Genomic DNA, 12,588 nt, shown 5'->3' on the forward strand with positions numbered 1-12,588 from the left:
AAAAATTAGGAGCGTTAGGCGATTACAATTTGTAATCGTAATTAATCGCATGACTTCACTAGTTAACTCACGATTCATCACAAATTTGATATCTCTTCTAAATGTACAATTAAAAAAAAAGTTCAAGGTTTTCATACACTTGTTAACAAAAGTGGGAAAAAAATGTTAAACTAATAGAAATAGTTCAAATGAATGTATGGCAGTAAATGAGTTAATTCCCGTCCCCAGAATACATTTAAGACGCAGCTATCAAGATGCTGATTCATTAATTATCAAGTTGGTTAATTATCCAAATGTTGATACATTCATTGTTAGAAGATATAAAACAATGTAGTTAATCAAAAGTTGATTTGATCCCTTATTGTTCAGTTCAGTCCAGTAGCGCTGGATAGTTGAAGGCACATGCCAGCCAGACATGAAAGTTCATTGTCGAGAAGATGTGTCGTATCTGTTCTTTTATACAATATTTGTGTTTGATCTATGTTGTTGATGTGCTGCCACTCGTAGCTAGCGAATATCGGGAGATGATCGGTGATGTCATTGATCAGCAGTCCACTCACTGTCTCCTTTAATATGATATTATCTATTAGCGTGGCACTATGGGTCGTAATTCTTGTTGGTCGTGTAATTAATTGGTGCAGGTAGTGTCAATGAAGTGAAGTCTTCAGTGTGTATATTTCTGTTGTAAAAAAATGTTGTTTTTTTAAATCAAATTAGTGGTTAAATCGTGCATACTTCATTAATATGTTTCTACTATACTTGAGCTTGCGCGTACAAATTTATAACCTCCTCAGACCATGTATACACACAAATAAAGTCAAAAACTTTCTTCTTTTTTTTCTTTTTTTTACAAAAGATGCAAAATGTATTAAATCCATTGATTTATAAAAACAATATTAATTTGAACAACATTAACTTCAACCGGGAATTTGCTAATGAGTTGACTAGTGTCCAAAATAGCTGTGAAAAGGTTCACTTCTCATCACTTCTACCCTTTGTTCTGTTCAAGTGCTCGTATGTACGGTACGCATGTATCTATCCACTGCTGACTGGCTGTTGGCAGTTGTCAGTCACTCAATAAGCAGGTTGCGCAAGTACACGCTTTGGTCATGCAACCTGAACAGCGATCCAATTGCTGATTTGACAGACAGCCGTCAAGACACCTCAAAGGCGGATACGTTATTCTTTCAGGTCCAGATGACCAGTCTGAATTCTATAATTCTATGAATTCTGCAAAATGTTATGATGATGGATTTACACGTTCGCACGTCATGAATCCTATGGTGATTTTACTTGTACATGTTGAACTTGTAACCAAATAAGAACATTTCTATGCATTTCTGAGCGAATGAGGCCAATTGTTCCAAGGTTCCTGAGCAAATGGACATAATTCCATTTTATATACGAACCATTAAACAGCTGCTTTTATCATGGGACGTACCTTTCCCAATTATGAGACAGCTAAGCTCTGACCGCTCATTGCTTGCACGCCAGACCCAGACATTTGTGCCTTACACCTCAGAGCCTTTTTTCCCAGGCTGGACCACAACTGCTGACCTCCCCTTTGTGTCTGAATTAATCTGTGGTGATTAGATAATGGTAATGCCATCGCCACTGGCAAGGTCTGACCAGATGATAACCCGTTGACCTCTATGTTATTTCAAGCCATAAAATGTAGCGAACCACATGGAGCGGAGGTTCCAGCAAAGACACATCTCTTTTTGCACAATGGAAATAAGTGTGGATTTTCATTTGTTTCAAAGCAGCACAATGTTGCTCTGCCATGCTTAGAAGAATACAAACTATTTACAAGTGTACTTTGAGACTGTTGTAAGAGGCAGGATTTTCAAAGTGAGTCAGAGTGGCCTGCTGTTAAAACAACACAATTGCTCCCAGTGGATATGAGAACAGTTGTGCGACTTGTGTGCGTGGAGACAGCAAAATTATATATGATTACTTTGTGTCAACAGAAGAAGCAAGCACCGAGCTTTAGCCAACATTTACTTGCTTCTCATGTCGGGAGAGAGAACACGGCGTAGGGTCATTATTGCCTGTGACCCTGGTCTTCCTAGAGAAGAAAATGCACTCATGTTCCCTCAGATCTATCATGGACAGGCTTGGGGAGTAACGGAATACGAATGTACCGCCGTTACGTCATCAGATTGCAATTTTTTTTTAACTGTATTAAACTCCATTACAGTTACAGGGGGAAAAAACATGTAATCAGATTACAGTTACATTTATTAAAAATGGGGATTACTTCGAGGGATTACAATTTCTATGATGAGAGGAAGTGCGAAAGAGGGCGAGAGGGTGTGAGAGAGAGCGAGAGAACGAGAGAATGACAGAGAGAGAGAGAAGGACAGAGCAAGAGAAAGGTGGGAGGTGGGAACGAACGAACAAACGAACGAACTGACTAGTCGTGTCCTCCACACGCGGGCAGTTTGAAAAAGCTTCACGTACGGGAGTAGGAAAATGGCGACCGGTATTCTCTGGAATTTACTCTGAGCGAAAGTTTGAGCTGAGAGTCCAGCGGCATGCTACGCGCTGTAGCTTCTTGCTAGCTAGCCCGCTAGCCTACAACCGTAATGTGAGTTACACCTTCCAAACAAATCTTCCTCCCACCAATTCACTATTTAAACATCATGCACAACATATACACGGCTAAACTTGTGACTGGGATAAAAGATCATTTTGCAGATGTCACACACCGTCCTCCTCATTGGATGACTATCTATCTATCTATCTATCTATCTATCTATCTATCTATCTATCTATCTATCTATCTATCTATCTATCTATCTATCTATCTATCTATCTATCTATCTATCTATCTATCTATCTTTCAAACTGTGAGGTGTGGTTGCGTTCAGTGACAGTTTCAATCAATCAATCAATCAATAGCCTACATGCTTTTTAATTATACAAGGATTTTTGCTATTTGTCGGCTGCCCGGGTCCCTTTCACGCGCAAATAGCAGGGGCACATTGTATAGAATATATATTGTGGTGATATTTATTTTTATTTTGTCTTCATGTGCATACTCAATATTGGAGTAATCCAAAAGTAATCCAGTTACACTACTTTAATATTATGGTACTTGGTCTACGTTACTAACTACATTTTTTAGCAGGTAACTTGTAACTGTAATGGATTACATCCGAAAGTAATCCAGTTACATTACTTTAATATGATGGTACTTGGTTTACGTTATTAACTACATTTTTTAGCAGGTAACTTGTAACTGTAATGGATTACATTTTAAAAGTAACCCTCCCAACCCTGACCATGGAGGACATCCTTGGAACTGCCATTGGTCTGCAAGCATTTGAATGAGAACACAGCAGCGTTTGGGATTTGATTCAATAACTTTGTCTTGAAAAACGGATTGCTGCACATGTTAGACTAGCTGATCCTGCCTTTAAGGCGTTTTGCTTTTATTACTGAATCCATCTTCCCAGTCAGTTGGCGCGACCTCCTCCTCAAGCCTGCCGCCAATCCGCCATGCTTGGGTCTGCTCGGCTGTTCGGCAAGATCGATATTTGTGACTTGTTTGTTTGAATGTCAGGAAATCCTCCAACCCCAATTATATATTTGTTTCTGTTTTTGGTGTGTCTGTCATTAGTTGCAGTCTGTCAAGCCTTCTATCCCCTTTTTCCCTTCCAACCATTAAGCTGACAAATTTCAACAGGAACAGGAAGCATTTTGAGACATGCAATTCACATTGAGCATGTTTTTTTTTTTTTTTTGCAATCTAAATATATCAGTCCTGTGAGGGAATTTATGGTAAAAGAATTATTGCACATATGAGACAAACCATCCATGTGGCAGAGCTTAATGACCAATGTAGGCAGCACAGAGGGAGAGAATGAAAAGCTGCGAGAAACAGAAATGGCCGTGCTGCACAGATAAGAAAAATAACTACTAGATTAGGTACAGTGGGATTGCCAGCGCGGAGAAAAACAAGGTGAAGGCAAGGCAGAAAAACTGGCTGAAGATTCTCAATTTCGCAGATTTGGGACAAAAGCATCATTTTGCACCTGCAGGTCCCGGTTTCTTAGGTTACCATAAATAGGAGTACAATATCTAAGCAAATGGGATTTTTCTGATGTGGCGCTGCAGTTTCTGCTCAATCTGGGTGAGTTTTTTTTGTGATGGAGGATAAAGAGGAATGTGTGTGTGTGTGTGTGTGTGTGTGTGTGTGTGTGTGTTCTGAGGGGTGAAAATTGCCTGCCCTCTCATTGGCTTCAAATACTTTCAACATCCAGAAGTTCAGTTTGCAAGCAAGCAATTGAAGACCTCAGTGCTTTCTAACCTTGGCGTCCATTGTTTAATGTTCGATTTTCTGACAGGTCTTTTAAGAAGATAACTGTCATTATTTTGCAGCTTTCAAGCATGACATGACAATAACTTCAGTTATAGCGCAACACTTTATTCCCGATGCTGCCTGTTTTGATTTATGCAAAAAAAATAAAAATAATAATAAATAGAACAAAGAAGCTGATAGTCGCAAGGTTAATCAAATTCAAACAAAAAGCAGAAGTGGCAGCTGGCATTGTAGGGGATAAGTGATCATCGTCGTTACATTGCCGAGCTTTTGATTTTAATAAGATTTCTATTCATATCTCATCCAGGATGTTTGTTTGTAGTTTCTCTGCCTCTTTTTTATCTCTCCGCAATGTTTATTTCTCTTGTCTTTATTTCTGAACATTAGTGACAGCTGAAGCTCCAAATAAGAACAATATTTGTTTGGTAATGATGATAAAAGCTTACCTAAACTTGTGATGAGGACGATCTGTCATTGCAGTGAAACCAAACAATCCAAATTAATTAGGCAGTGACTCAAAATGCTGGCACATTTATTGGAACTAATAACATTCATGGGGTTTTAATTTCAGTAATTCAACAAATTAAACACAAAAAGTTAAATTTCCACTCCAGACGCCTCAGAGGATGATGAACTTTCATGGACTCAAACCTCAAGGCTCATTCCATTAATTAACCGACTGCATGAATCGCACACTCAGCCACTGTGATGAGCCACAAATTCCAACATAAAAAAACGGAAATCTTCGATGGGAGCATCGCTGTTGGCCTGCTATTGTTTTCGGTCTTCAAAAAATAAAACAAGATAGCACTTGCTAGAGTTTGTGTATATATTTGCAAGCGAGTGTGTGAGAGTTGTGTGTATTGAAACCAAACCTGTGGCTGTGATTGGATATGGATGGCTGAGTACAAGCCCTCCTTTCTCCCCACTTTTTACTTTCAAAACCGGACGATCAGTATGCACATTTTGCAAACATGAATTTATGTCAAGACAAGCTGCAAAAAAAAAAAAAGAAGAAAAAAAAAAAACTTGCACAAGCCTTTCATGCGGACAAGAAGTGCACATATTTCTGCTGTCTGTACTCATGGCTGCAAAGAAGCCCTTTAATGGAGGTCACCATCTCTGCCAGCCTGCTGACTGCACGCTGGGCTCAGTGAAGGGCAACAGAGCGTTTTGTCCAGCTTTCATCGGCTCCACAAGAAGCTGTTGCAGTCACCCGGTCAGCTCTCAAAAAACAATGTATTCACGAGAGAGAATGTGTTTGCTGCACAGACATGATAACATAGATAGCCAAGAATGGATGGATGATCTCATACGTACACTTGTGCCTTGAGATATGAGTGACCCGACTTTCGAGATATGAGCCATCATTCGGCTGTAGTGCCGTCACTATCGAATATTTTTAGAATCGATGAATCTAAATCAGTGAACAATTACTGTTGACATGCTGAAATCAAAGGATTTGGACAATTTTAAATTTAAAAAATGACTCCAAACGATTACTCGATCATTAAAATAGTTGTTGATGAATTTAATAATCGATTATTGTCGATTAATCGATTATTTTTGACAGCTCTATATGGCTGATTTTTTTACTTTGACTGTGATCGCAAACTTAAGATATGTGTGCTGTATGGTACATGGTTATAATAGTTTTTGTATTTTTCATTCTAATTAGTTTTTATTTCGTTTTGTTTGACCTTCCTTCTTCTATATGGCCAAACAGTAATGCCTAAATGAACCCTGTAAGGTCCCCCCCCCCTTCCCCCCTCCCTTTATTAACCTTTATTGATCCAGATTGCCAATACAGGCAGCAGCAAAATAACACAAAGTTACAGACATATGTTACAAAGAGGGACAAATTACATATTTACAAAGTGCAACATTTGAGATAAAATTGTTCAAACTGACAGAAAGACAGCTTTCGCTATACTGTAATTATAGTTTTAATTTGTTTTATAAACTTAAAATGTAGTTTCAGTTTTCGTTTTTTTTGTTCAATAATTTTAAATTTAATTCCGTTAAAGAAAAGGATTTGTCTTCTTTTTTTTATTTTCTTAGTTAATTGGTTAACTATAATAACCTTAAGGTATGGTAGCATTGAATTCAATTTGATTTGCTTCATAATAAGCAGTGTTTGGGAAATGAATATTTGATCAAAAAGGGACTTCAAGCATTTTAATGCCAAACACCGTTGAAATTCACTGTTATACTGAAATGAATCAATGAGATTTACATGTTTACTTCAAGCAACCACAGCTTTGCTATAGCGAAGTCCCTTTAGCTTCATGCTAATGTAACCAATAAAAAGACAGAAGATAGAGTTCTGATAGCAGTTTACTATCGGTCCATTGTAATTTTGTTTTCTTCAAACTGAATGGACTGAAATGCAGCTTTACCTCATCTCTTTAAAAGCAAAGAAGATGTACTAACATATTATATACATGCAATTTAAAAAAATATATAAAAAATATGCTTCAAAGTCCTTTCACTGTAAAAATAAAAATGCTGGCTAGCATAAAAAAAAAAATCAATTGTCCAGAATTCTTATGTGCTGTAAGTGTATGACTGTAAAGTGATATTTATATGTACTGTGTGTGTAAATGATTGCCTGAAGTGTAGTGAGTGGGCACACATTTGTAGCTCCAACAGCTCTCTTCTTCAAGGAACTCTCCACTCCGCAACAGCCACGACGCTAACAGGAAAATGCAAACAATATGAAGCGAAGGTTGCAAATACGAGCACGGAGCACGAGACGCTCACTCCACGATAGCCTCTTCTTCTGGCCTGCGCTACTTCACAAGCGCTATCGTAAACAATGGCGTGAAAATGTCAAAATACGGCAACGCCACAACCATATATGGGCATCGTACACACGCAACAAAAAAATGACATAGTAAATAAAATGAATGTGTTGTAATAAATGTTTTCTTTCAACAATAATCCAACACATGAAATAAAATTCACCCGGGTTACACTAACGAGCAATGCAAAAAGCAACGGCTATTTAAAAGACGGTGCAACACATATATAGGCATATATTCTTCATTTGCTACAAAAAATGACTAATAGTACAGCATCTTATTGAGTTACTTGAAGTTGTAGTAGAAGTATTGTGGCTGTATGACTGTATCATACAGCCACCCGGAGGCCAAGGCAAGCACAACAGAAGGAGCAGCACAATGAATTGTATTGCAGCATTAACTGTAACTCGTGATGTGTAAACTATTTAGTTATTTCGTGTTATTTAGTTGCATCTGTTTTTATAACATACAGTATTATAGACTGCTATTTTACCTGAAACACAACTTTATTTGATTTTTGGGAGGTTGGAACGGATATTGCCGTTTCGTTCCATTTCAATGGGGAAAGATGACTTGATATACAGATGATTTTAGTCACGAGTGTGTTATTGATCATTTTTGCTTTCATACTTGATGGGTGGGGCAGGGACTATGAAGACCACTTGTATTGTGTTTCCCACTGGGCAGACGGACATCTCCCTTTTGGTGCGCAACATGTTTCAGGATCAGTGAACAAGTGAATATCGATAAACTGCTTGGAATAAAATGTTGGAATCTGATATTCTGTGTAGTACTGTCCGTAGTAGAGACGTAGTGAGATGACTGATTAGCCCAAGAATGTTTGCATGTTTCACTACTCCTATATTTTATGTGGATTGCAGCCCATTTTCACTCATTTTGTGAACAATTTCGTTGTGGATAAAATGGGAAAAAAATATATATAATTTTCAAACGATTGGCAATGGCTTTTTCTACTTGTTTTTGTTTGTTTTTTTGGTTGAAAATTGCACATTGTTGATGACTGCTTCCAGAGCTCCGCATTTGTTGATTTATCTATGAATTAATTTGCCAGAAGTCTATTAGTACTGACCATGGAAATCTCCCACAAAGCATTGCGTGAGAAAACAAGCTTGTAAAAACTGCACGCAATCCCACAAAGGATGTCATTTAAAAGACATCCGTTTGCAAAGCTTTATTTGTGGTTCAAGCATCTCAAGGTTGTCATTTAATTGGAATCATTTGAGAAGTACTAGCATTGGTTCCTTCCTGCTAATCTGCACTTTGTGCTTTTCAAGACGTCGGTGAAACCGCACTTCATACTGCCTCAAATGAAAAGCGTCAAGTGTCCCGCTACTGCCCTCCCTTGGCAGGTGTGCATCGTCTGAACTTCTGGAGCAGGTGTGCTGTTGGCTATGTTGAGGAGAATTGATCATCCCTTAAGTATTCACCGAAGCTTGGCTTCTTTCATTGTTGTGAGTCCTTACTTATTCCATTCGGCAACGACTCGAGCTGTTGCCATGCAAACAGGCTTCCATCCTCCTTGTGTTGCATTATGCCTCATTTCGGATGTTGTAGAGCATTTGCCTCCAACTGCAAGGTTTTCGTGTCATGCTGGTGAATGGATCTTCACTCAACTCAATTTTCTGTCCTGGCATTGATAAGCTCTCTTTTTGTCATTGATAAACTCTACATCACAAGTTGTTGTTTTTTCTCTCCTGAGGAAATTGGGGGAGTTTTGGGGCTATTTGCCACTTTACTTAATCTGCCACTTGCCCTAACCCAATTTATTTATTTTCGGAGTTGTCCAAGTTCCTTTGAGTATATTGTCTTTTAGCTTTGTTTTGTGTTTTATTCTGTTTTCTTTTGGGCTTTAGCTTCTTTTTATTTTTGTCTTGTTTGTTTATTTTTGTCTTTTAGTTTTTAGCTCCAGTTTTTCCTGGATGCCTTTCCTCACATGGTTTCGCTGTGCCCCGCCATGTTGTTGTTGTTTTTTCTTTGGTTGTTTTTTTCATTATGGATGTTTTGGTTAGCACCATGAGTTCATGAGTTTCATTTTAATGTATGAAATGTGCTATATAAATAAAGTTTGATTGATTAATTACTTGCCATTCCCTGAAGAGCTGACTGCCGAGCTTGCCACAAACATCAAGCAAATCCGTCTTAATGTGCTATGTTGCAAAAGAGCTATGCCATATGTGTCAAACATGTGTCCCACGGACCAGAATTGGCCTGTCAAAAGGTCCAGTTTGGCTCATGAGGACAGAAAACAAACTGCAGTTTTTCCACAAATATTATCTGCTGCTGTTAATTTTGTACACTGGAGGGCGCTCTGACAACCACTTAAATGACATTCTGAAATTTGGCTGTTACTTAAAACTCCTTTCCTGCCGTCAACGTTAACGGAAATCCCAATGAGTACCGCCATCAATGTTAATTGACATCAACTACGTTTTTTTTTCTTTCGTTCAATGGGCAGCGCAACATCCTGGGCAGCGTTGGTTTCATGAATGAGCTGAAGAAAAAAAAAAACACCCACTACATATGGCCAGCAGGTGGTAGCATTGTATTTCTTTTCAATGGTATTCCGTGGATCAAATGACATGACAACATGGTGGATGTCGTGAATGATCAAAGCATTTGTCACATTAAATCAAATTCAATAGGTGGGTTTCCATCCACCCATTTTTATTCGACTTTACAAGAAATGCGAAAATAAAACTGAATGCAAATGCTACAAATTCAAAAAAGGGCCAAGATTCGTTTATACGCTTAAAGGGGGTGGATTTTGAAGCATATCGAAAAAAGGAAAATGTGAATTTTGGCTATGGAAGCAGGTTTTGCAAATAAGCGCTGACAAGACCGGATACATGTCACAGGTTTTGACCAGATATTACATCACACGTACGTTTGTAGTCACAAAGCAATGGCGGACGATAAAGTAAGGTATGTTTGGGGGGACGACGAAACTGAAATATTTTTGGAATTAGTAAAAGAAGAAAATATTAATGCAATTTTAGATGGAAAACAGCAAAGAAACGCTACGGTTTATCAATAATTGCAAAAGCAATCTTATACAACGTCATCGCACGGCGCAGTTGATTCCTGTTGTTCTTTTGAAATACTGGTCGATCACATCTCTATGGTGTATAGCGCCACCTACAGCGCCGGAGGACCCTCTCATTATTCGCAAAAGAAGATCAGATGGAAACGGGCATAAGTCGCATGTCCGTTTTGCTCATTTTCAGTAAATTTGGAAACCTGACTATTGTAAAATGTATCTTTTCACAAAAAGCTTGTTTTCTCCTTATTTTTTCTATTTGAGCTTGGTGTTACTCAAATTGCTTGTCTTTCAAATGGTGATTACTAAAGAACGGAATCAGGTAGAATCATACTTTTTTTTCTCATGAGAGAATGGAATCCAATCTTTGATATGTTATCCACCATGTTTAGGTAGCCATAGCACACAATAATCTGTATGCCTTGAAAGATGAGTGAAAATGCTCAAAATCGGCTGGCACTCTTTTTGGATAACATTTGGCAGTAAAAGAGCTCAGATTTGATGGAAACAAATTAGCACCAATATTTGTTAAGACATTTTATATTACGAATGGACGTGTAATTATTTGCACTAAAAATAACAGGTAAAGTTTTGACCTGTCATTATTTATAGCTTATAGGCAATGGACATAGTGATCTGGCCTGCTTGAGACCAAATTTGGGTAAAAGTGGCACTTGAATTAAAATGAGTTTGACACCTCTGAGTTACGCCGTTGACACCCAACAGAAAATGCATTAAACTGTTGTACATACTGTAATGTCAGCTCAGCTTTAACTTAGCATTTCTCTTCTTTTCTCTGTCTTTATGTATCCCAGCCATCCTGCAGGTTTCCATATCCTTGAACAAGGTGGAATTAAGTGTTGGGGAGTCAAAGTTCTTCACCTGCACAGGTACAAGTGCCCCTGTTCTGTGTGTCTGTGTGTTGTGTGTTAGGCGCCTGGTTGTATAGACGCGGCGGCGGGGGGCGGGGGGGGGGGGGGGGGGTTGTTTGTTCTTTTAATGGCAGTAAGCACCAGCTCCATGCTCCCCATATGGTGAGTGACACTTTGACCACCAGCGTCTCCTCCCCCTCATTGTTCTCCCGAAATGGTCATCAAGAGAGGCCGGCGCTGGCAGGTCCGACCAACCTCCCGCTGCTTGCCTCTTCTCCTCTGCCAGCCCACAGACAAGCAGAGCCTGAAAAGAGTGTTGGAGGTGTGCGATAAGAAGCTCTTCACGCTCTGTCTCATCCTTACTATATTTGTACTGCCAACTGGAGGCCATAACCATTTACAGAAACACTGTCTTTACCCCCCAAAAATACAGAATTGCTTGCATGACAAAAGCACGTCCTATGGAGATACACAAATTATAGTCATCAAATTCTAAACTACCTAATGTACTTAAAAAAAAACTTTGCAAAGGAGACACGGGGGCACGCATAATTTCTTTCCAAAGCGTCATGGTTACATACTGTATATCACAACCTTCTCTGTCATTTTTGCAACTGTGTGTGAAATCAGTTTGACTGTGTTATCTACTAATAAGCATTTAAACAAATAACATGAAAATGCTGATGGTGAATTCCAAAGCGCAAACACAAATGAACAGATTTTACAGTATTTAAACAAAAATAGTGCATGCAAGCATGAGGGAAATGCAAATAAGAAAAAGCGATGTGACAAAGAGTCAACCTGAAATAAGCTAAACACACGATACAGAAACAAAACAAAACAAAAGGAGGCAGATGGAGAGCCATGGAAGGATGACAACTGGTACGAACTAAGGCTACGTTCACACTGCAGGTCTTAATGCTCAATTCCGATTTCTCAAGTAAAAGGCGATTTTTTTTCAGTAAGCGTTCACATGACCTATTAATTGCGACCTCAGTCTGTCTGCTGTGTGAACTTAAAGTGACCCGCATGCGATAGATGATATGACGTCACAACGCTGTGTTTGTGGAAGTAAATACGTCAACTCTAAAAACAGTTGGGTCAAAAGTAACCCAATTATGGATCAAAAACAGACGATCCACTTTGTGGGTCAATTTGACCCAACTTGCTGGGTTGTTTTATACAGAATGACCCAATTTTTTGACCCAAGTAGATCTGCCCAATATTTGAGTTGTTGTACACTAAAAGACTAATTTCTTGACTCAAAGTGATGCGGGAGGAGGTAGAAGTAATATTTTGTGAAAATGACGCGAGCCTTTCCGAGCTCCTCATTTTTTTTCATTTGACGGAGACCTTGTAGTGGGTTGTATACATTATTTATAATTCACCCGCAGAACGTTGTTGACGACGGGGAGTTCCGGGTGGGAATATTTTGTTTGACGCACTGAACAGGAGTTGAATTGCCTGCTCACTTCCCTCCCGCATATTTAAAGTGAAAAGTTGAGAAACAAAGAAAGCTGATCCGTT

General features: G+C 38.8%; 1 protein-coding gene across 2 annotated transcripts in view; it reads left to right on the plus strand.

The window, feature by feature from the left end:
* ncam2a (neural cell adhesion molecule 2a) overlaps positions 1-12,588 on the plus strand; it is a 220,031-nt gene that overhangs the window by 142,838 nt on the left and 64,605 nt on the right. For both annotated transcript variants that reach the window (XM_086068565.1, XM_086068564.1), the window contains exon 2: positions 11,005-11,079. In XM_086068565.1, coding sequence (XP_085924691.1) covers positions 11,005-11,079 — 75 coding nt within the window. The remainder of the gene's footprint in view (positions 1-11,004; positions 11,080-12,588) is intronic.

Source organism: Leptonotus elevatus, chromosome 2, assembly GCF_054856555.1.
Source record: "Leptonotus elevatus isolate MCC_2025b chromosome 2, RoL_Lele_1.0, whole genome shotgun sequence".
NCBI lineage: Eukaryota > Metazoa > Chordata > Actinopteri > Syngnathiformes > Syngnathidae > Leptonotus > Leptonotus elevatus.